Source organism: Pan paniscus, chromosome 6 (assembly GCF_029289425.2).
Source record: "Pan paniscus chromosome 6, NHGRI_mPanPan1-v2.0_pri, whole genome shotgun sequence".
Lineage (NCBI taxonomy): Eukaryota > Metazoa > Chordata > Mammalia > Primates > Hominidae > Pan > Pan paniscus.
The window spans coordinates 157702703-157728647 of NC_073255.2; the positions used below are offsets into that span (position 1 = coordinate 157702703).

The following is a 25945-nucleotide window of genomic DNA, read 5'->3' on the forward strand; positions in this document are numbered from 1 at the left end:
ATATGTTAGTAATCTCATTACCTGGTGCCACTAGTATATATTTTGCACATTAAGTGCTCTTCTAAAAATATTTATATAAACAGTATTTTAATCAACTCAATTTTTTAATGTTAAAAATGTTTGCCTACTTTTGAATTAAAAGACTAGTCACAGAATTTGAATGGTGAAACTAATTTAAAAAGTACCTAGTGCAACTCTCAGAGTTAAAAAAACAACAACTAAGATTATAGAAACTGAGACTCGCTTATGTTCTCTAAACTATATAAAGGCAGTGACAGGACTATTACCTACGTCAGCTACCTCACAACCTGAATTTCCACAGGAGCTTACAGGGTGGATTTGTTTAAAAATAGAAGAGAAAGAAACAGTTCCTTTATGGCTTCTCAGTTCCAGTCCCAAGGGGACTTTTTGAGTGCTACTAACTACAAGGACACTAGAAAGAACTCATACTTTCAAATGAAAATGTCAACACGTAGCTGGAGTGAAATAATTAAATTGCTTATATGTATTTCCATACCTCATCCGGTACAGCAAATATGTGTAATCAAATAATCTCTTGTGAAACGAAAGCTTCCCTTCTTACAGGATGTTGTTACTGCTATCACTGCTCCCTAATCTTGTGAACTGATTAAAAAATAATACATTACTGGTTAATCTTTTTAACTATAATAAAGAGAAAATATAACATCATACCCATGCAAGAAGCAACAGATTTCTTTTCACCGTTCCACAATATCCTAACATCCCCACAATGATAAGGAAACAGCAAACAGCAATCATGACCGGATGAACCACAGGAAAGTAAGTCAAAATGACTGCTTCCTCTACCCTGAAAGAAGAAAAATAATGTATTAGAAAGAAAATATAATCAAAATGCACCCAAGACATAGCAGAAGACACAACTGTGATTTGTGTTAATAATTCTTTCAATCATGATGCCTCAAAACTAGTGACTGCATTGTTATTTTCAAAATCACTGTGCTATTGTTTTTATGTTTATTTGCTCGGTTGCTTTATTTTTGGTTTTGCAGTGTTTGTTTTTTTAAATACAAGTGGTAGCTTTCCTACCCCAACTCATTTAATATATAATATACAGGACCTTGATAAAAGGTCCATCTATTATTATCTCCGAAGCCTTAGCCTAAGTAAATCACATGGGAGCCTTTGCTATTTCCCAGCTGGGAGGAATCTCCTTCCTCTTCTCTAATTTTTGACCCCATGTGCACTACGTTTCTTCTCCCTGACAATTGATCCTCCCCCAAAATGTAAAAGACTGCTATGCAAAGGAAAATCAATCTACATTTAAAGAAAGGAATAGGTAGAAATGATTTTTGCTAGAACACGATGAAAAATTCATTAACCGAAACCAGTATTAATGATAAAAATTAACCATTATTAAGCTAAGTTTCCCTGTGTTAAGGACTTGAAAAAAATGGTTTTCATTTAATCCTTACCACAATTCAGATGTCATATAATACAATCTCCATTCAGAGATGATAGAGTAAAAAGTAATTTGTCCCCTGTGATGTTAGTAGATTAACCCTTGAAATTTGAGAAAAAAAAATCATTGTGGTGTATGGTTTTCATTAACCCAAGAATATGAAGGTAAGAGGAAGCTGACGGTAATTTTCTTAGGGAAAAGTAACTATGCTGGTTCTTTACACGCACTTATGACATGGCTGACGCACAATCAGGAGGGCAGGCAACTGCTATTACCATACCCAGAAATGTCTGTATAAACATGCTGCCACCTGATCCCCTGCTAGGACCAGAGGCGCACCTTAAGGAGAATTCTGGAGGATGCAAGTGTCTGTGACAAAGGTTGCTATGGGCAGGAAAAACTTTTCCAAAAGATCAAGGAAGAGCACTACCATATAAATAGCTGAGGGCAAAGTTACTTAAAATCAGCAAGAAAGAATTCAATCAATAATTATAAAGTATACCTCGTTTCTGCAGTTAAAGTGAGAACATTATTTAGGTAGTCCCTCATCCAAGCAGAAACTGCCAACACACTGATGGACATTAACTGGGGAGAAAAAAGTACAAACCGGTTACCAAAGATTTACGTAACATTCACTGCAGGATTAATAATAGGAAAATTAAGGATTTTGTTACATAATATCTTTCCCAATTACCATTTGCTGCATCTTGAAATTTACTATTACTATAAATAACTGCCATTCCATTTTGTAATCATGTCCTAGGCACCAAATGGAATACCACCCAAATGGGATACAGAAAACAAAACTATTAAGTGGCTGATCCCAGGTTCAGGACAGAAACTGCACAAGATAAGGAGGCCACAGAACAAATAAATTATCAAACATATAAGATGTGTCTAAAACACATTGTCATTCTTAAAGGCAAGGAAGCAATTAAATACTATTACTGAACAATTAAATATTGTCAAAAAAAGTCACAGAGTTAATTTAAAACGACTTCTATTGGCTAAAATTCAAATAATTTAAGCATTAAAATGATAGTAATAGTAATAACATTAAATGTAATCCTTTGATTCATAAAGCGCTAAAGTATACAAACTCATACTCACACATATATGTGCTAAAGTATATAAACTCATAATGAACAAAATTCTCTGGTCTTTGTAGAAAGCTGAATACTCAACTCATTATTCAGAAAACTGACAAGAATCTATCATTTCTATTTATCCTACTTTTCCTGTACAAACTAAAGGAAGAACAAAGGACTTGATTAAACTTTTTATGGAAGAATTTCTGTAATATTTGCAGGAAGCATTCTAGAGCATCACCATTTAACAACCTTTTCTCAAATAATGGATCTCTAGAAAAAAGATCCTCAATGGCTGCAATTTTATCAGGTCATTGGTTCTCAATCCTGTCTGTACATTTGAATCATTTAAGGCTCAAAAAAATTACTGAACACAGGTTTATCCTGGACTAATTCTAGGGAGTAGGGCTTGGGCATCAGAAATGTGTAGCAACTTCACAGATTCTAACAGGTAGACAGGGCTGAGAACCACTGCATTAAATGAAAGGCTGGTGGGAAGTCAGAATGGAGAGAGTAGGCAGATGATCCAGACCACACTGGTCACTCCTAGTGTCACAAAAAGAGACAATTACACATAATGTGTCTCCCAACATGGTACGGTCAGAAGCACACAGAAATTCCTATGAAGTATTTTCACCAGAAGGTCAAACTTGAATCAAATCAATCCTCCTGCACTATCAGTCAATACAAAAATACATGAAATAGATTTAAACATGTTAAATGCCACCACGGGAAGCAATTAGCAAAATCAAGCATATGAGAAATTTTACAGGACAAATGACCTGCTTTCTTGAATTGAAAAAAAAAACTGGAAAGTTAAAACAAAAAGGAGAGAAGGAGAAACTCTTATAGGTTAAAATAGATTTAAGAGATGACCCAGTGCAATACATTGACCTGGTTTGGATCCCGATTCAAACAAATCAACTACATAGAAACATTTATGATACAACTGAGGAAAGTTTAACCCTGAATGAATGTTTGGAAATATTAAGAAACTACTTTATTTTAGGTATGAGAATATATTGTTTATTTTTTAAAAGGTCTTTATTTTCTAGACTTATATACTGAAGTAATTTTAAATGAAATATATTGATATCTATATTTGTAAGAAAAAAAAGAAACATAATGATGACTGGGATATGGTTTAATAATTAATCATGACCGGTAGAAGTTAGGTGGGAAGTAGAGAAGGGCATGTTGATAATTGTTGAAACTGGGTAATGAATAATTGGGGATTAATTACACTGTGTTTTTCTACTTTAGTACATGTTTTAAATTTTTTCATTATTAAGAAGAAGTCTTCCTGGGAAGCTTTCCTAAAAGCTGCATATTATTAACCCCTAAGTTCTGAATGTCTTTCCTATTTTGATGGAAATCTTTTTGAAATGTGTATTTATCTTCTTAAGTACAATGTAGGGAAATTCGACTTACCCTGATTTTTAATAATTTCTGGCATTGTAATGAACATCACTTACCATTACTTGCTACAGCTTTAGCTTTAAATGCTGATACAACGAATATACAGAAGGTAGAAATGAGTCTGCGCTAACTCAGCTGGTGGCCATGAAACGTGCTTTCTGCATGAAAGCTCCAAGGTAAACAGACTGTGTAGAGCTCTACAGCTTTGAACAGTAAATTATGGCTATCTGCTTGGAAAATCAGCTAGTGAATTCACACTTCCATCATTCATTACAAATATTTACCCAACAATTACTATGTGCCTTGGACTGGGCAAGATTCAGAGACTGACAATAAATAAGAGAAATAAGATCCAGGCCTTCTTGGAACCTCTTGGGGAACACAGGCAATAATTACACAAAGAAGACAATTACAAACTGTTAAAAAAAAAAAAAAAAAGTGCCCTGAAGCACAGAAAAGGGAAATACCCTGCTGAAGGTCTCTCAGATCCTGAGAGGTAAGAGCTGGGATTCAAATTCAAGCTGTTGGGCTTCGACGTGCCAGGGTTAGTCACTGTCTCCCAAGTTGAGAAACAGGCATGGTATGTTTCACAGAGGGTAAAAACACTACCCTACACAGCATGTAGAATTCCTTTTTAGAAAGATGGGCAGTGGGTCTCCTGCAGAAGTCAGGTTCAGTTTAAATGTCTGAACTATTTTCTTTGGTGAATGGGAGCTCAGTGGTTCTTGACCTGTAAATACAAATGTATTTTGATATAATTAATTTCTTTTGTAAGCCAATACATTTTGTTTTGTGGATTAAAATACAGATTAATAGTAATATTATATTAATTATATTAATCTTTTATAGAAGAATTTCTGCTAATATTTGTAGGACACATTCTAGAGCATCACCATTTAAAAACCCTTTCTGAAATAATGGATCTGAAATAAAATTCAGATTATAATAATTAATTACTATTAGTAATTAATCACTGTTAATTAATATTACTATTAATCTGTATTTTAATCCACAAATTAGAATACAGTTTAATATTCTGAAAATTATAAGACTGTCAAAGGAGTCAATGGCCTATAAGTTAGGTTAAGAACCCTGGGACCACATTCAAGAGTAGAATTAGGCCAGTTATTATTATTCTCATGTCTGTTAGAAGTGAACAGATTGTAAACCTCATAAAAGTTATAAGTGAGTCAGTCGCAGTGAATTAGCCATGTTTCTAGCTTCTTTTGATGCATTAACATCTGTTCTGCATACATATGCCAGACACATCCTGCTCTGGAGAACCTAAAAATGTGCCTGAGTCACCTTGCCTTGGCCTGCTGCCTCCCTCGTTGCTTGTTCCATCCTCAAGAGGAGATGTTCTCCCAGGGGTGCACTTTTCAAATACAAACCATGCAATCCAGAATCCACACTCCTAAGTACCTCCCTTATGGGGCTCTCCCACTTAGGGGCCACTACACACCTGCCCTAATCACCCCAAGGCCAATTGTTCCAACTGGCCAATCCTAAACCCACTTACCTGCCTCACCTATACCTTCCCATAGGAACCATGGTATAAGCACTTGCCCACAGTTCCCATCTCTCTTTGTGCCTTGTGACTGACCCTAGTGTTTCCCCTCTTGGCCCCCCATAATGAGATGTGTACTCCATGTCTTGGGATTTACGAATATAATAAACTGTCTTCTCAATGGCAGCCATCTCCTGGTCTGTTGGCCTTGGCATACCTAATTGACAGCAGAACATATTAAAACACACAGAGCTAGCAGAAGACTGTTGGCTCTTTGATGAAATCTGTGGGCACATGTTCTCCCTCTACTTGGCTATATGTGGGTCCTTAAAACCTTGTAAGTATCTCCAGGACAGAAAAGTCTATTAATGTGGTGTATTAGTCCATTCTCACACTGTTATAAATACCTGAAACTGGGTAATTTATGAAGAAAAGAGGTTTAGTTGGCTCATGGTTCCTCAGGCTGTACAGGAAACATGGCTGGGGAGGCCTCAGGAAACTTTCAATCATGGTGGGAGGGGAAGCAGGCACATCTTACATGGCCAGAGCAGGAGAAAGAGAGAGCAGAGGAAGGTGCTACACATTTTCAAACAACCAGACCTCTTGAGAACTCACTCACTACCAGAAGAACAGCAAGGGGAAAGTCCATCTCCATGATCCAATCACCTCCCACCAGGTCACTTCCACAACACTGAGGATCACAATTCGACATGAGATTTCGGTGGGGACACTAATCCAAACCATATCATTCAACCCCTGGCCCCTCCCAAATCTCATGTCCTTTTCACATTCCAAAATACAATCATGCCTTTCCAACAGTCCCCCAAAGTCTTACTTGATTCCAGCATTAACTCAAAAGTCCACAGTCCAAAGTCCCACTTGAGACAAGTCAAGTCCCTTCTGCCTATGAGACTGTAAAATCAAAACCAGTTAGTTACTTCCAATATACAATGGAGGTACAGGCATTCACTAAACAGTACCATTCCAAAAGGAAGAAACTGGCCAAAACAAAGGGGCTACAGGCCCCATGCAAGTCCCAAACCCAGCAGGGCAGTCATTAAATCTTAAAGCTCCAAAATAATCTCCTTTAACGCCATGTCTCACATCCAGGCAAAACTGATGCAAGGGGTGGGCCCCCAGGGCTTTGGGCAGCTCTATCCCTGTGGTTCCGCAGGGTACAGTCCCTGTGGTTGCTTTCTTTCACAAGCTGCCATTGAGTGCCTGCAGCTTCTCCAGGCACATGATGCAAGTCGTCAGTGGGTCTATCATTCTGTGGTCTGGAGGAGAGTGGCCCTCTTCACACTGCTCCACTAGGCAGTGCCTTAGTGGGGACTCTTTGTGGGGGCTCAATCCCCACATTTCCCTTCGGCACTGCTCTAGTAGAGATTCTCCATGAGGGCTCTGTCCCTGCAGCAGACTTTTGCCTGGATATCCAGGCATTTGCATACATCCTCTGAAATTAAGTCAGAGGCTCCCAAGTCTTAACTGTTGCCCTCTGTGCACCCACAGGCTTAACACCACATGGAAGCTGCCTAGGCTAATGGCTTGCATCTTCTGGAAAAGTGGCCTGAGATGTACCTGGGCCCCTTTAAGCCACAGCTGGAGCTGAAGCAGCTGGATCATAGGGAGTAGTGTCCCAAGGTTCTGCAGGGCAGCAGGGCCCTGGGCCCAGTCCATGAAACCATTCTTTCCTCCTAGGCCTTCGGGCCTGTGATGGGAGGGTCTGCTATGAAGGTCTCTGAAATGCCTTTGAGGCATTTTCCTCATTGTCTTGAATATTAATATTCAGCTCCCCTTTGCTTATGCAAATTTCTGCAGCCAGTTTGAATTCCTTTCCCGAAAATTAGTTTATCTTTTCTACCACATGGTCAAGCTGCAAATTTTCTAAACTTTTATGATCTGCTTTCCTTCTAAATATAAGTTCCAGTTTTAGAACATCTCTTTACTTACATATATGACCATACATTTTAGAATCAACCAGGCCAAATCTTAAACACTTTCCTGCTTAGAAATTTGTTCTGCCAGATTACCCTAAATCATCACTCTCAAGTTCAAAGTTCCACAGATACCTAAAGCAGGGGAACAATGCCACAAGTCTCTTTGCTAAAGCATAGCAAGAGTGACCTTTATTCCAGTTCTCAGTAAGTTCCTCATCTTCATCTCAGACCACATCAGTCTGGACTTCATTTGTCGATATTACTATCAGCATTTTTATCACAACAATTTAACTAGTCTCTAGAAAGTTCCAAACTTTCCCTCATCTTTCTGTCTTCTGAGCCTTTCAAACTGTTCAAATTTCTGCCTGTTACTGAGTTACAAAGCCACTTTCACATATTCAGGTATGTTTATAGCAATGCTCCATTCCTGATACCAATTTTCTGTATTAGCCCATTCTAGCACTGCCATAAAGTAATACCTGAAACTGGGTAATTTATAAAGAGCAGAGGTTTAATTGGCTTATGGTTCCACAGGATGTACAGGAAGCATGGCTGGGGAGGCCTCAGGAAACTTTCAAACATGGTGGAAGGGGAAGCAGGCACATCTTACCTGGCCAGCAGAGGAGTAAGAGAGAGAAGGGGGAGGTGCTACACACTTTTAAATAACCAGATCTCTTGAGAACTCACTCTCTACCATGAGAACAGCAAGGGGGAAATCCGTCCCCATGATCCAGTCACCTCACACAAGGCCTCTCAGCCAACATTCAACATGAGATTTGGCAGGCACACAAATCCAAACCATATCATGTGGTATTTTATTTCATTATCTAAAATTATTTTACAGTTATAAAAAACTCCTCTCTTTATCACTCTTCAAAGTAATGACTGCTGTTGGTTTCTCTGTTCTATACTGGCTTTATAGGCTGTTTAGCCAGTTTTCAGGAACACAGCTTTTAGTCGTGTCAACACATTATTTCATTCTTCATAGTGTACAATTCATTATCAGTGTAGTTACTACATATAGGTCTTCCATTTTTAACAAAAAAAAAAAAGTGTATATCTTTTAAATGGTGTATTCCAAGACATTTCTTATATGGCAGGATGATTAAAAGCCTGGGCTTTGAAGTCATTCTTCCATTCAAAAATCATATATTGGTCACCCACTCTTTGCCAGGCACTGTGCTATGTGTTAGGGATACACTGAGGAACAGTAACAGACACTGCCTCTGTGGTGCAATTAACTAAGTGAAGAGGACACAGGTTAATCAACTCATCAGAGATATAAATATGTAACAGAACTGTAACAAGCTCTGAGAAGACATAGTACAAGTTTCTGTACAAATTCCTTTTGGAGGGCCTGACCCATTCCACGGGGTCAAAGGAACTTCTCTAAGAGAGCTAAGATCTAAAGGATAATTATCAAGTTACTCAGGAAAAGGAGGGTTGAAAATAACCTTCTGGTCAGAAAGAACAAAGGCCCCACGAGGGAAGGCAACATGACATGGTAAGCAAAATTGGCACATGGTGAGAAGGAAAAAGCAGGCAGGGGTGAGACTGCATGGAGTCTTGGAAGCCATTTCAAGGTATATCAGCTTCGCCATCATGACAATGAGAAGCCACTGAATTTTGAATTTCAGCTAGGAATTCCAGCTCTACTGCCTTTTAGCTATATGACATTCAGCTTGAACTTTCCTATGCCTCAGTTTTCTCACCTGTAAAATGATATAAAAATAAGTCCTACTTCATAGAAGAGCTATATGACAAAAAAAAAAAAACAACAGAGTGAGACTCTCATATACATAACCTATAATTACTACAAGTCACTTTAGACTTAAGGGTTTTCTCTTAATCTTTCTCAGTCAGTCTGAAAGATTAGACTATTCCTAAATCAATTCAGAAATGGAATCTTCAGCTGTTTGAAGGTCTACCAGATGGACAAGAGAGGAAACTCTGGGATATAACTATCTATTATACTATCACGGTTAATTTCAACATCTCTAACACTAAACTTACCTCCATTCCTCCAAAATCTGCATGTCCCTCCCACTGTTTTTCCTGTAAATGGTATAATCAATCCTTCAATCATGTAAACTAGAGACTTGGCAGGGAAGCTGAACCTCTCCCTTTTCCTCAGCTCTATATCTAATTAGTCTCAAGTCCTTCAAATTGTTCTGGCAAGGCGTCGGGTGAAATCCTCCCCCTTTTCTGCCACGACTGGCTAGTTCAGGCCTTCATCCTCTTTTGCTATCCAATTATAATTACTTTATAATAGAACTCTTCAGCTCACAGATTTCACCTCCAATTCACCCTTCGGTTACTTTTATAGAACATAGATCAAGTTCTTCTGCTTATAGCTACCCTTTATGGTTCTTCTTCAACTACCATTTATTTCATCTTCCCTCAACTGCCTCTGAGAGAACAAAGTTTAAACTCTTGAGCAGGGCACACCAGGCCCTTTTCAGCTACCCCTTAAACTTTTTCTTAAACCGTGCTTCCTGCCAGCTCTTTCCTAGACACATTCTATACATGGAAAACAACAAAACTGCTTGCACATCTCCAAAATGCACCATGCACACCTCCAAGTGTTTATACATCTTCACTCCTGCAGTGCCTTCTGCCTGGAATACCATCCTGCCCCAGCTTTCCTGTTCTCATGTGCTGAGCAACATCTACTTCTCCTTCAAGCCCAGCTTGAACATCAAGTCCAGTGTAAAGATTCTCTCCCAACTCCCGCCTTACCTACAGATCTTTTCCCTCTTAATGCTCTTTGCAAATACCTCATAAAGCAGTTATCCTATTGTTCTTGTTTCTGTCCCTCCATCTCATCCCAGTAGAGGGCACAGAACATGGCCTATCTCCCCATCACACAGAAAAGTACCAGGCTCAGTAGTGGTGCCTAATATAGGTTAGGTGAGTGAATGAGAAAATAATTAAATTAAAGGGAGATGGTTTCATCCTGCTAGATAAGCTGTTAGAGATTTTTAAACAAATTAGAAGATGTTTTAATAAGAACTGAGCTTTCTATCACTGGAAGTTTTCCAGCAGAAAGATGGTTTCTGAAAAACAAAGTCAAAGATTTATATATCAGATTAGAAGCTGGCTAAAGTGTTCTCAAAAGTACTTTAAACTAAAACTTTGCACTATACTCTGTCCCAATGTTTTTTTTCACAGGAGTATACCCAAACATTGCAGCTGTGCACAGAACATTAGTCAAAATAAATAATAACACCAAGCCTTACTCTATAGTAAACAAGCAACCCTGGGAATAAAATGGCTTTTTCTCAAGGAATTGATTCCAGCAACATTAAATGTCTGAGAACAGTTTCATCCTCAACAAGTGAGGCTTTACTCACTGGGCTTGAGAAAATGATAACAATAAAAACAAATATAGTGCATGCCTATAGCAAGAAACTGAACTAAAACGAGACTAGGTCAACTCAATAACTAAACCTGATATTAAACCTAGAAGCACAACTTATGTGAGGAATTCAGGACTCCTTGCTAAACATGTTATTTTCTGCTAATTTTCCAAAGTAACTATGAAAATAATCCTTCAAATGCCACTCACATTGGCTAAATTATTAGGAACATTATAGTTATCACAGGCAGCTAGGTTTTATAGCTCCTTTTGCTTTCTCCAGTATTGCAACATGTTACCTGAAGCTCAAGGAGATATTTTAAAACTAAACAAAGTGTTACTTGATAGAAATACATTTAATATATTATTTGGCAGGACATTTGTCACAATGTCTCTTGCAAAATACTTAGAAAATGCTAGCTTTCAACAAATATTTAGAAACATAAAATTTGCAGTGTTGAGGACATGGTCTGCTTTTGCTTGCATCTAATTATATAAAAACAAGTCTTGAATCAAATTGTTTTCTGAATCAGAATTGTATGTGTATGCGCATTTCCTAAGTGTATTATGAAATGTGTACCTATAATTTCCATAAAATAGTAAGGTCACAGTCAAGAAACAGTCCTTTCTATCTTTAAACTGTCTGCCATCTGTAACATATAGTCCCACATAAGATGACAGTGACACAAATAATTTCTGTTGAAGGATGACAGCTGTCTAAAACCACATACCTAAACTTTTCATGTCAAACCTGCTAGCAAAGAGAGGAACATAAAAGAGAGACCTGAATCTTAGTTACAGCTTTGTCTGTATAGAAAAGGACTTCGACAAATAATTCAAACTTTCATAATTTTTATTGGCTAATCTTGAAAATGGAAAAATTGGACCAGAAGCTTTCCTTCTTTTAAAAAAGAATTTAAATTTTCCTGGTGTTTTTTTCTGTCTCCTAGGCATGATCATAGCTCATTGCACCTGGAACTCCTGGGCTCAACTGATCCTCCTGCCTTGGCCTCCCAAGTGCTGAGGTTACAGGCATGAGCCACCATACTTAGCCTTTAAATTGCTATTTGTTAAAATGTAAAAGTAAGATCAAGCCTTGATTATTTGGAGGCTGGTCACATGAGGTGAGTCACACGTGTGTTTCATGTTGCCAGGCCTGCTCCCTTTTGCCTTTTTGTGAGTCTGTGCCTTCTCAGCTTCCCTCTACCAGGGGATGGGCAGAAGGAAAGAGAGCAAACAGGTAACACTATTTGCTAAAGCTGTGAAAGAATAGGCAATGTAAATGATGGCTGAAATACAGTCTGGAGATTACTGGTGGGTATCATTTCAGAATGAACATCAATTAATTAGAGCTGAATAAATCAGTATCACCCTGGAGCTGTTCTGACTGATAGTTTTTCTAGACCACCATGTTTTCCTATAGATAGGGTGACCATGCATCCTGATCTGACCAGAAGAGACCCACTATAAGCCTCTGTTGTTTGGGCATAATTCTTAGCAGAAACATCCCCTTTTCTTCAGTCTCCACATTGTCCTAGTTGCCATGATAAAGTATATGATCACCCTAAAGTCACTATAAGTAGAAGAAGAGTAAAATGCCTCATTCTACATGATAGTTTCTGTGCAGTCTAACTGCAGTAAACTCCACTTCCCCAACGTCCCAGCTCAGGATTATTCCAAGTGGAGTCAATGAGGGAGGAGCCTATTGTTCAGTATGCAGCAGAATGTGCTATGAAGAATCTTCCATGTACTTCTCAAAAAACATTCCTTAAGAAGCATGCAGTGGCTCAAGTCTTTGCTCAGCTGAGCCACAATGTATATATAAAAAGGTCGATCAGCTTTGCTCTGAGACTAAAAGATTTTTTTTTTTTTGAAATAGAGTCTCACTTTGTTGCCCAGACTGGAGTGCAGTGACACGATCTTGGCTCACTGCAATCTCCCCCTCCCAGGTTCAAGCAGTTCTCCTGCCTCAGTCCCCCTAGTAGCTAGGATTACAGATGCATGCCACCACACCCAGCTTATTTTTGTATTTTTAGTAGAGACAGGGTTTCGCCATTTTGGTCAGGCTGGTCTCAGGTGATCCACCTGCCTGGGCCTCCCAAAGTGCTGGGATTACAGGCATGAGACACCGCGTCTGGCTGACTAAAGGAATTTTTTATGGTGAAAATTTATTTTAAAAGACCACAAATATTTGTTGGAGGGCTTTCCACTATTCCTTAGGAAGAGTTCAAAAATACTTGAATACCATTCATAGCGTAAAGTTGGGGACACCAATTTAAAATGTAGTATTTTAATATGATTCATAAATGTCCTTCCTGTGAATTCAAACTTCTACTTGCCAAGGATCTAACTCTTCAGATTCTGTGTGGATCAAACACCTAAGGTTCACTACGGATGGCCAGAGAAAAAGAAAGAGAGCATTGAGCCTCCTGTCATTTCATCTGCCACGCATATATCTCAAAAGCATAAACTAAATTTCCTGTCTACTTTTTTAGACTTTCTTTTATAAGTTACTTTTCATATTTAATCAGGGTAGTTCTTCTCTATTGCTATTATCTTTAGTAACGGTAAGTAAAAAACAATGGTTCTTATATAATGGTGAGATATGGGAGTTTATATTATACATTTAGAAAATTAGAAACAAACACATATTTGATGAATTTTAAATGTTCACCAATGTCAGAAATTTTCAAGGAGAACCATATTTATCTATATTTGCAATAATAGAAAATTACCATCTAAGAAATACAAATGACCAAAAAGCTACAGAAACTGTCTTTAAAATGGTAGAAAGCTCTCATTTCTTTAAATAATATGCCATTTAAATTTTACTAGTAATAAAAGCGTATAAATTTGAAGGAAAGGTAACCCACGTCCTTACTCCACCATGGAGAGAAGGTGAATCATGGTCTCAAAAGAACCCTCAGGCAGTTCACCTACCCACACCATCTCCTATGTGCTCCTTCCCATCACAGACCCACAATACTCATGACAAACCTAGAAGGCCCAATCTTTTGTGCCGACCCCAGTACAATAGTACTAGAATCCGGCTTCTTCATGATGTGGAAAAGACACTCGACAGATGGCAAATCAAGGTGACTGGATCCATACAATAAAGAGAATGCAGAGCATGTGTGATCTTGAATGTGCTATGGATTGTTTCTTCTTAGACACATTTATAGCTTACACTTAAAAACACATCTATGCCTTACATTTTTTAAAAAGTACTCAAGATATACTTTTTAACTTAAAAAAAAAACTCTCAGTTTGATTTTTGACTCTCAGAACAGGAAAACAAAATTGAATGGGTTCCCAATGTTTTTGTGATTAAGATTTATTTTTTTTTTCCCTAAAATCCTAGTGGGGTAGAAAAGGTAAGAAGGTACCAATATAGTAAAAATAGATTTAAAAAAACTAAGACTACTTAAAATGCCAGTGGAGAGTAAAAGCCTATAGCTTTTCACCTCATGGGTAATGGGGACAAGGTTGTCAATCTTGCAGACCCAGAGGGAGGAACAATCTCCCTCTCCATAGTCAGGATGTAAAGTCTGGTTTAAGAAGTGGGGTTCATATGCCACACTGGTTTGTTCTACTTGTAATTCCCATGAGAACTAAAAGCTAGTATTAAAGCCTTGCTCCTCAAGGTGTGACGCTCAGACCAGCAACATTGGCATCACAGAGGAGCTTGTTAGAAATGCACTCTCAGATAGAACTCACAACATACTAAATCCAAATCTGCATTTTAACAAGATCTCCAGGTGTGCATGCACTCTGAGGTTTTAGAAGCACTGTTCTAGAGAACTTGGAATGAGCAGGTGGACAGCTAATCCCTTCCTTCTGAGGATGTTTACTTGACTTCTCTCATGCAAATAAATCCACCACTGTTTCCAGCAATTTAACTTCTACTACACTTGGATAAAAAACAAAACTGGACTTTCAATTCCTGTTCTGCTACTTACTAGCAAGTTATTGAACTACTGAGTACCAGTTTCTTTACCTAAAAAAAAGAGAGAGAGAGAGAGAGACTAAGAAAGAAAACTATTTTATGGGTCTATTATGAGAACTAGATGAGAGTAATGTTAACAATGGCCAGGAATGTCTCCAGCACAGGCTGAAAACAACTTCTGACTTGGTAATGATAGGATCTGCAAACACTGCCTTAACACTGAAGAAGTAAAATCAGTTTCCCTAAAATTAGCCTATTATACATTTCATACTATTCTAACAAAAATCCCAGTAGATTTTTTTTTTTTTTTTAATTTGAGACAGAGTCTCACTCTGTCACCAGCCTGTAGTGCAGTGGGGCAATCTCGGCTAACTGCAACCTCTGCCTCCCAGGTTCAAGTGATTCACCTACCTCAACCTCCTGAGCAGCTGGAATTACAGGTGCACGCCACAACACCCGGCTAATTTTTGTATTTTTAGTAGAGACAGGGTTTCACCATGTTGGCCAGGATGGTCTCAATCTCTTGACCTCGTTAACTGCCTGCCTTGGCCTCCCAAAGTGCTTGGATTACAGGTGTGAGCCACTGCACCCAGCCCCAACAGATATTTTTAATTGGATAAAATAATCTTAAAGAACATTTTTAAAAACAAACCTTAACCAAGTCAAGAAATGCAGATATATATATATATATATATATATACACACACATATTTATATTTAGACATATATTTATATTTATTTTTATACATAATATATTCATATTTATACATATAAAATCCTGTAGAAAACTATATTACAGGCCGGGCACAGTGGCTCACACCTGTAATCCCAGCACTTTGAGAGGCCGAGGTGGGTGGATCATGAGGTCAGGAGTTCGAGACTAGCCTGGCCAATATGATGAAACCCCATCTCTACTAAAAAATACAAAAATTAGCTGGGCATGGTGGTGCACACCTGTAGTCCCAGCTATTCAGGAGGCTGAGGCAGGAGAATCGCCTGAACCCGGGAGGTGGAGGTTGCAGTGAGCTGAGATTGCGCCACTGGACTGCAGCCTGGGGACAGAGTGAGACTCCGTCCCAAAAAAAAAAAAAGAAAAGAAAAGAAAAGAAAGTTATATTACACAGAATATAGAAAAGTTTGTTTAACTATTGTATAGAAACAGATAACATAAATGAAATTAACACTTAAAATATAGGGCAAACCTAAATGATAAATATGAAATAGTTAATGAATATGAAATGAAATGATGTATATGAAAAATATACATAAAATGATGCTCCTGCTCACTGGTAGTAGGGTAGGTACAAAATAAAGTAACAATGAGATAATACTTTAAATATTTCAGATTGGCAAAGATTTAGAAGTGCCATATTACCAACAAGATGGCAACAAATATTTTTGTACATATAATGGGGGTAATTACTGCTTTTATTTCTAGGGAACAGATACCCAGAACAAGATTGCTGGGTCAAAGGAATTGCAGTAGTGGTAGCAATAGTAGCAGTATTAATCATAACAATAACAATTACTATGATTAGTACCATAATGATAGTAGCAATCCACCTCCTGGTAATCTGCTAGAACATCATCATCATACTATAACTAGTAGTTATAGTATTAGCTGCAATACTGCTATTGCAGAGATAGCACTTATTATGTGCCACTGTTCTCAGCGCTGTATATATGTTAACTCTAATCCTCCTCACAACAACTCTAAAAGATAGGGAACTATGATTCCTATTTTACAGGCTAGGAAACAGACACTAAATGTGCCTGGCAAACACAGTAAGAAGCGTTAGCTATTCTGTATGTTAGTTAGATAGGTTGGCTACTTTTGTTTTTGTTGTTGTTATCACATACTTTTTTACATAGCAATTCCACTCCTATGACTCTAACCCAAATGAGAAACTAATTTAACAGCAAAAAAATCAAGAATTTACATGTATAGCATTGTGTATCTGTTGTGGACAGGTATGAGTAAATCTATCTTTGTATGAAACAAAATACAGAAAAATGTATACAAGATGCTTAACCTGGATTATTTTGTTGAAGCGTAGGTGATATTGGGAGAAGAGGAGGGCTGGAGAAATAGGGAAGCAATCTAAATAAGTCAATAAATCAGAACACACTCACACACACACACCACACACAAACATAGAAAGTTAGAAGGTTTAAGTACAGGGTAACAACAAAGAAATAACGTTTACATTCTCTGGGGACACAAAGAGCCCTGGAAGAGTTTCAGGAATAGGTGCTTTTATGCAAATTTCATTTCCAAGAGGAGTGATATTTTTGTTGAATGATTTGGTTCTTTTTTCCCACACAATGTAAAGTATTAACAAATTTTTCAAAGCTTTATTCTTTATCAAACAACAACAACAACAATCTTAGTAATTCTAAGGTTCAAAACTCAGTAAGGGTCAAGTGAAAGACACTGTCTAGGGGCAAGAAAGCTGAATTCTGTTCCTGGCACTGCCACCATTGGACTATTTGATCTTTGGCAAGTCACTTAATCTGCACTTAATTTCCTCACTCACAAAGGAAGGAAGTTCAACCAGGCCATCTTTAAAGCTCCTTTTAGAAGTGGAATGTGATGATTCTATAATTAAAAAGCACAATGTAGAAAAGTGAAAAACTAGTAAACAGGAGTGATAATTATCATACATTTTAAAGAAATGGAGTTTAAACTCATTTTAATAACTTTTAATGATCCAGGTAATTTAATGATTCACTTAAAAATCAAACTTTTAAGAAGTATAAACTACAATAAGATCAACTTGTGATTTTACATTTCCAAATGGTGAATTTAACTACCCAATGCTTTAATTTTGAGAAATTAATCCTTTAATGTTGAGAAAAGGAATGCTGCCATTTTAGATATTTTCAGGTTACTCACTGAAGTAAGACTTAATTTATCCTTTAAAATGGAGCCATCTATAAGGTGCAGTTCAACCTAAATGTCATCTTCTAGAGACCACATGTAATAGCCCTATGAAAAAAAGCCTGGGCAATGCCAGCCAGTCAGCATGCCAGCCAGTCAGCCACATAAATAAATTGCACAATAAAATTTGTAACAGAAAATTTTGAATAAAATTATTAATAGAACACAAAAAAATGGAAAGAACAATTTGCTTAAGAATGGCAGCCTCCTGAAGCAACATTTACTGTTTAAATTGTTACATTTTCCTAAGTTTTATAAGTAATAATACGATTATTAATCATACTTTATTAAGATTTAAAGCATAAAAAGTCATTAACTCATAGGGCATAAAGATTTCCATGAGCTTGTTACATTTTATGTATTTTATTTCCTTAAATGGTTACGGGATTTTCCAAAAGCATACACACAATTCCTTAAACTTTGCCAACTTAGAATTAGTTACATAAAAATCACCCTTCAGACCGTATGGAATCCCCTAGACAAATCTACTCAGCCTTTCTATGATAGGTTATCTGGGTGTGAATTCCACCCCCACCCCCGCCCCCGCCCACAAAAAAATATATTAAGACTTGGCCCAACCAGAATTTACAGGCGACAGAGATGTAAAGAAACAATTTATGGCTTGCACAATTATCTAAAATTCCCGCAAACAAGCGGTTCCCTAAGTAGTATGTCATAATTTTCTTATCTATGAGTAGAAGCACGTGCATTTATTTATATCCCTAGATTAACTTCAAGTCTAATTTTACTGCCAGTAGTATCCAGGGGTGGATTTCTTTGTTCTAATTACAAATGGAACTTGAGCTAGATCAAAGGCATTTTAAGAAGGTCAAATTTTACTTCTCTGAAAAATAAAGGGTGTTATCCCATGTAACTAATTAATGCTTAGCCATGCCCTTTGGCGCATTATCCGGTGGCTGCAGAAAACCAGAGCCAGCCGTCCCCACCTGTTGGTGCAGTGAAACTTACTTACCCAAAAGAGCAGATTGAGGGCGTAGAGCAGGCAGCGCAGACACTTCACGGAATCTTCTCTGGCCATTGTGAACCCCGTAAGGGAGAAGCCCCATCCTTTCACCACATCCTACTCCCAAGGGCAAAACGGCAGCGATCTGCAGGGGGCGGGGGAGAGAGAACACGGGACATCTCACCATCACGCTTCCCACAGCCTGCCCGTCCCTCCTCCACCCGCCCTCAGCAGGGTCCAGAGGGTCCCGAAGCCCAGTGCATTCGAGACATCGCCTCATCAAAAATCATTTGTTAAAATCATAATGGTAACTAAACTCCCAAAAGTTCCAAACCAGTTTCAGACAACACCTGCTGGGAAAAGAAAAGAGCAACTATCCGGATGAATGAAGTCGCACAGTAAACTCGCGTTCTCAGGGGACACGCGGCGGAGCCCTGTGCATTCTGATGAGACGCTCTTGAAAACCTCCCTCACTCCACGCCCCTCCTCGAGGACAGCTGTGCTCGGCACTGTCCTGAAGGTGAGAAACCACACTGCCCCCTACCCCGGACACGTCAGAGGCGCCACCGGCAAGCCCGAGAGAATGAGCGCCCTTCTAGTTAGGACAGTTTCTGGGCACTCCAACGCACCCCTCTACCCTGTCCCGCAGCTCGGGTGTGAATGCAAGGGACTGGGGCGGCGGGGCGGGGGCGGGGGCGGGGGGGCAGCGCGGAGTTGAGATTCCGCCCGGCTACTAGGGTTTCTCTGGGAGAATGTGAGAAATGATGTTTTCGGCCCCAGAATGATGGATTAGCCTGGGACAGTGGGCGGGGGGCGGGGGGCGCCGGGGAATTAGGGCCGATGCAGCTGTGCAGACGCCGGGTTAGTCATTCAAACCCCGCTTCCCCCGCCCCGGCCGCTCCCGCGACCCCTCGCTCAAAGCCGCCCGCGGAGCACAAAGCGAGCGCGGCCACCGACCCAGCCATCGCGTCCGCGCGCCCCCGGCAGGGCGCGAGGGGAAGCGCCGGCGGCAGGGAGCCCCAGAGCCAGCCCTTAAGTAGTTTAGCACACAGCGCGGAGGGCAGCCGCCGGCGGGCTGGCGGGACACCGGGCAGGAAAGGCGACAGACGCGCGGCCACTTACCGTCGGCGCTGGGCCCGGTGCCCCACGCCCGCCTGGGGATAGTCGGGGACGCACGGCGGGGGCTCATCGGGGCAGGGAACTTCTTCGCGGAGAGCCGGAGGGCTGCATTGGCTTCAGCTGGAGACGCTTCTTTCTCTTCCTCTCCCCCCGCCGCCGCCGTCGCCGCCTCCTGGGAAAAAGAAAAAAAAAAAAAAAAGTCCTGGGCAGCAGTTGCTGGAAAGTCTCTGCTAAGCCACCTCCCAGCGCCGCTGTCCCTCCCAAGTCCTCTCCGAGTCCGGACGAGGCAGCGGCGGCAGCCAGGACCAGCTGCACAAACTCTCAGCGCATGCTCGAGCCGCTGGCTGCCGGGGTTGGGTCCTAGTGGGTGTTTCTTGTCCCTCTCACCCAGCGAGAGTCCCCAAAGGGACGCTTCACCTCTGCAGGATAGGGTCCAGAAGATAATGCCTAGGAACTTGGGAGAAGTCCGTGCAGTAAATCCCTTTAAAATGGTGGTGTCGAAGGAATGGAGGCTGGGTTATAAGCATAGAGAAGCAGGCTTTTATTATATGATAATATTTGTGTTTGAGAAGGGGGGTGAAGGGGTGGCCCAACCCAATTCCTGCAATGAGAAACTAGTTTTCACAACCTTTATGGAGCCACCTCCTGTGATTTGTTATTAACATGGTGCCCTATGATCCTTCTTATTGCTTTGTTGCCCTCCCGGATTTTTTTTTTTTAAGTTCTTTCCCACTTTCATAGTGCACTAATAGCATTTACGGAAACATCAGAGTAATCATGTCCAGTCTGACATGCAGAAGAGGAGGAAAGAACATTTTTAACTCTTAGAAGTAACTCAAGCTTTCCAAAATTTCTCACGATAAGATTGTTTTGAGTTAACTGGGTGATTTATTTTGAAATGTGTACATAGTAGTGGATCTTTGGAAAATCTAAATTTTTAAAACTAGAAATTCATGAAGTATTACACAGCAGGAGACCATCCTTCCAAAAGAATCTTCCCTTTTAGAAGACAGAAGTTTCACACTAAATAAAATGCCACTGGATCATATCCTCCACATAAAATGTGGATGTGTTGTGCTATGCCTCACAGTACTGCTCATTTCTAGGATTACTTTTGTGGGCACTGCATGGCAAATAAAACTTCACCAACAAATATGAATTACCTGGAATACGAGCAACATCTTTGACCTAATAACTGGAGTCCTTGGATTTCCTTGCAGAAAAAAAAAAAAAAAAAAAAAAAATGGAATCCTATGTCCATGACTGCCTGTCTAGAGTCAATTGCTGCATGACTGGAGTGACAATAAGACATGCAGTCTCATATGGAAAAGTCAAGACCAAAAGACAACATGGTTGTCCTGGGTTAGGCTAGGAAAATTATTGGTAAGCAAGTCACTAAGCAGTATGTAAGACAGCAACCCAAAAGAGTATAAAGAAGTATAGCCATACACAAAAAAAACACCAAGAAAAATGTCCAGTTATCCATCAGATGACTCCAACTCTGATAATGAAGCAGCTTCTAGAATATTGGGGAAGAGCAAAGAAACCCACTTTTATCCTCTGCCAGTTTCTTCTCAAATTAGGGTGCATGCCTATTTTAAGCAAAGGACTGCTGAAACAACCAGCCATCCAAATGCTGTTGGTGCCACACATTCCCCGGAGAGGTATAAACATCCCCGCATTGAAAGGAGTCCATGACTGCTATTAAAACTGAGAAAAAGAGTGCCAACAATTCCCATGTGTCAAAGCAGAGATCCTCTTCTACTCCTAGAAGGTAGTTAAGTGCCCTTTCCTTAATTCATATACCTTTAAGGGTCAACTGCCTTAAAGTAATAAAATACTAGAGGAAGTTACTTTAGAAGTATGCATGTCCTCTTCTTCCTGGTAAACAAGAAATACAGATCCAAGAGAAAGTAGTTGCTCAACGTCACATCTGTAGTCCAACCTAGATTCCAAAGTAAAATCCAGAATAATGGCTCTTAGTACTCTAATGGTTCTCGAAATTGTACACAAGAATCACTTGGAGAGCTTTGAAACAACCCTAATTCTCTGGCATGCCCGATACCACTTAAATCGGAGTCTCTGCAGGTGAGGCCTAGACACACAGGTTTTTCCAAGCTCCCAAGGTAATTCTAGTTTGCAGCAAAATTTGAAAACCCTGCAACGAGGGCTTTACAGCTACCTAAAAACTAGCAAAAGGGTCTCTTTAGATTTCGTTGGATCAAATCCCTCTCCTGTGAGTCGATAAATTGGGATTATTATCCCCATTTTACAAGTTAAGAAGAAAACAGAGCTGTAGTTACTGCTCTAATATTCCTGATAAATGGTCATCAGAGACAGTGAATCAACATTTCAGTAGAGGAGACCTCACCACATTTGAGACATTGCAGTAATGGGCAGTTTTTATTGCTTAAACTTGACCATACCACCTTTTAACTTCTACCCTTCAACCTTAGTTCCGCCCTTGGAGTCCATGGCATGAGCAAGCCTTCCTCCCATATGACAGCCCTTCAACTACTTGAAGGCAGCTGTTCTTCCCTCCCTCTCCAATTCTTCTCTTCCCCAGAACTGTGGAAGCACAGTAAGACTTGACATCGCAGCTGTCATTCTGAGGGTTCTATATTTTTCTCTGTGAGATCTGTTTTTTTGTGTGTGTGAACAAAAGGAGGATAGAAATATCATAATATGCACATAAAAATTTGAATATGTAATAACATATTAGGAAAATTGTATGGTCTGTTTACTACCCATTAGTCGGGAACCCAATTCTGTGGCCAGGTGTTCTCCAATAAGTATCATTTCAGTGGTGGTACCTACTGTGCCTCATGCTGAAGATACTAAGACAAGTTCTTACCCTCCAAGAAAAGGCAAAACTATCCTTTCTTATTATATAATAATAATAACAATAATAATGACATCAAAAAGTAATAAAATAAGCATTTACAAGGAATCACATACATGACAGTCCCAGTGTCAGGAGTAAAACTCAGCTATATGTAAGAGAATACAAGTTCCTCACTCCATAAGGCAGCTTGTTTGTTCATATCTTATTCTATTCATTCTGCTCAAGTTGTGGAGAGAAAAAGGATAACACAGGAGTTTGGATGTATGAGTTGCTATTCCTTCTTAGTACAAGACCCTCACAAGTACTCCTAAGCCAGTACTTTACAATTAATATGGGATAGACACCTAATGTGTTTTGAACAAATTATATGTGTCTGACATAATAGGTGCTTCTCACAATTTATCTTATTAATTCCTCATAACCATATGTTGAGATACTTGAAATCAATTCAGATAGCTGATTTTTGCCAGACCCACACAGGTAGTAAATAAAGAAGCTGAGATTCTAAGATCTGTCTGATTCTTTCCACTGTTTATCTGCATTACAATAAAATTTCAAATCTGGTTGGACAAGACTTAAGAGGAAAATTTTCGAGCTTTTTAAAGTTAGTTTTCGAGAATATGAAGCTGAATTTCAAATATGTGTACTTAAACTATGACTGGTAAATCTACTTTCACCTCACTTCTAAAAGAGTATACAGACCTAATAAGACCTGAGAAAATCCTTTCATTACTGAATTAAGTAGACTGCTTTCTACTGTAAGCTTAGGGTTGCCAGATAAAATACAAGACACCTCATTAGATTTAAATTTCAGATAAACAACAATTTTTTGTTTTTTGGTATAGGCATATCCCAAATGTTGCATGGGACAAATATTGCATTGGACATACATATACTAAAAAATTATTCAATGTCTACCTGAAATTCAAATTTAATTGCAAACCCTACATTTGTATTAGTTGAATCTGGCCTCCCTATGCAAACTAGCAAATGCACTCAAAGAGCCACAAAAACAAATATGTTTCACATAACAATGAGTCCAGGAATAGCGATTCATCTGCCCAGTAGTGATATCAAGGAATCAGTTCTTTTTCCTCCTTACTCTCCTGACACACACAATGAGTAATCATACTATACTCAGCTACCTCCTCTTATGGTCACAAGATGGCTGTGCAAATTCAAGCATCATTTTCAGTTACCATTACTTCCAAAGGAAGAAGGTATTTCCTCCTATGAGTTTCTCTTAGGATCTAGCAAACCTCTCCCAGGAGTTCTGCAGCAGATTATCCCTTTGATTGATTGGCTAGAACCTGGTCACATACTCATATATCTACCAATTATTCACAAGAACTATGGTTCTACCATAACTGGTTTGTTTTGTTTTGTTTGAGACAGAGTCTCACTCTGTCACCCAGGCTTGAGTGTAGTGGCTCCATCTCTGCTCACTTAACCTCTGCCTCCCGAGTTCAAGTGATTCTCATGCCTTAGCCTCTCGAGAAGCTGGGACTACAGGTATGCACCACCACGTCGTGCTAATTTTGTCTTTGTAGAGACGGAGTTTCACCATGTTGCCCAGGCTGGTCTCAAACTCCTGTCCTAAGGTGATCCACCCACCTCAGCCTCCCAAAGTGCTGGGATTACAGGTGTGAGCCACCATGACTGGCCAGGTTTTAAACCAATCAAGATGTATTACCTGTGCCTGGGACAGCCCTTCTCTTAAAGCACAGGGCCAAAGAGAGGAAGGTAGATAACTGAACACAGTCAGATTTTTATTTGAACTGAGGGATAGAGAAAGGAAGGCATAGTACCATCCTCTCTCCTGTTCACTGCTAGGACAACCCAGCTCTCAGCCAACCATTTTGGGGCACTACTTAGCAAAGTTTCTTAGTTATTGAAAGAACCACTGAAGCAGGAACCTCATGGCAATAGCAAAGGACCCTGAGAAAACTCGTATCACATCATTTCCATCCCATGCCGTAAGCTTACTTTCAGCATCGTCATTTGCATTTACACACCAGGTAATTCTTTAAAGAAGTGCCCAAATCAGTACCCTCCTATGAAATCCTAGAAAACTTTTCTCTTAAACTTTATTGAAAGCTGACCTTCATGCAAAGTTTAGAAATTTGGACTCACTTCACCCACAGATTTAATAAATATTTATTGAATTGTTACTACAAACTCAGAACTGTGCTAGGAGATACCAAGAGTTCTACCATAATTTTGGCTCTCAAAAATTTATAACTTCATTAGCATGCTTCCTCTTCAGAAAGCAAAATTTATAGAATATAAGAGATCTTTTGTCCAGACTTGGTGGCTCATGTCTGAAACCCCAGCTCTTTGGGAGGCTGGGCCAGGAGTTGGAGACCAGCCTGGGAAACATAGCAAATCCCGTCTCTACAAAACATAAAAACAATTATCCAGATGCTGTGTGCTCACCTGTAGTCCCAGCTACTCAAGAGTCTGAGATGGGAGGAGCTCTTCAGCCCAGCAAGTCGAGGCTGCAGTGAGTCATTATTGCATTGCTGCACTCCAGCCTTAGCAACAGAGCAAGACCCTCTCTCTCTCTCTCTCTCTCTCTCTCTCTCTCTCAAACAGCAACAACAACAATAACAAAGAACTCTTCTCTTAATTTTCAGTTATTTGAAACAAAATGTAAGGAAAAGGAAGGAATACACGTCTATTTACAAACAGCTGCCAATTTCTACTTTTCTCAGAAAGATCCCTCAGGAATTATACTGTTATTCCACTACATCAGCTTTTTGTCACACCCACAATACAACTGGGGAAAGATAATCAAATAGTTACCAAGAATATTAGATATTTGTCTTCGCCTGCTGCTGTTTTCATTTTCTTGGTGTGTTTTAAAACTTCCAGCTTACTCCAATGCTGTACTAAATAAAACACTTGTTTGTGACACTAGATAAAATCTTTTGTTTTTAAAATTATTTCCAGCTGGCTAATCCGAACTCACAAGTGTCCTCATCCTACCATGTGTAAAACAACCATTTTATTATTATTTGTGTGTATGTATACTAGCAATAACCATGTATGGAAAACTGGAGATGTTGTAAATTCTCATTTCAAATTTCATGGTTTGAATGTAGAAATGATTGACTGATGAAAAAGAAAAAAAGTTAGTGTCCTTGGTTTCTTCTAGAAGAATGCATTTCTTCTCAATGCATTTGTTTTCGCTGCAAAGAATTATTATTTCTAGCAATTGCCATTATGTTCTATTATCTTTGTATGGTCAGTTTTCTTTTGTAGAAAGCAATGTTAACTGATTGATTACTACTCACAGCAATAAAGGAAGATATATCATGTCAGCAACATAAGACACCCATAAATAACTCATACAGTTAGTTTATTGACTATACATATTT

The 25945-nt window shown here is 39.3% G+C and overlaps 1 protein-coding gene across 2 annotated transcripts in view; it reads right to left on the minus strand.

The window, feature by feature from the left end:
- Positions 1-19863, minus strand: part of TSPAN12 (tetraspanin 12) — a 70894-nt gene extending 51031 nt beyond the window's left edge. The window contains exons 1-4 of one of the 2 annotated variants that reach the window (XM_034964885.2): positions 19724-19863; positions 18611-18746; positions 1944-2026; positions 694-829 (exon numbers count right to left, since the gene is read on the minus strand). In XM_034964885.2, coding sequence (XP_034820776.1) covers positions 694-829; positions 1944-2026; positions 18611-18676 — 285 coding nt within the window. In that variant the 5' untranslated portion in view covers positions 18677-18746; positions 19724-19863. Of the gene's footprint in view, positions 1-693; positions 830-1943; positions 2027-18610; positions 18747-18951; positions 19538-19723 lie in introns of those variants that run through there. The other variant, XM_014345789.4, reaches the window with a different exon arrangement.
- Between the last annotated feature and the right edge of the window lie 6082 nt (positions 19864-25945).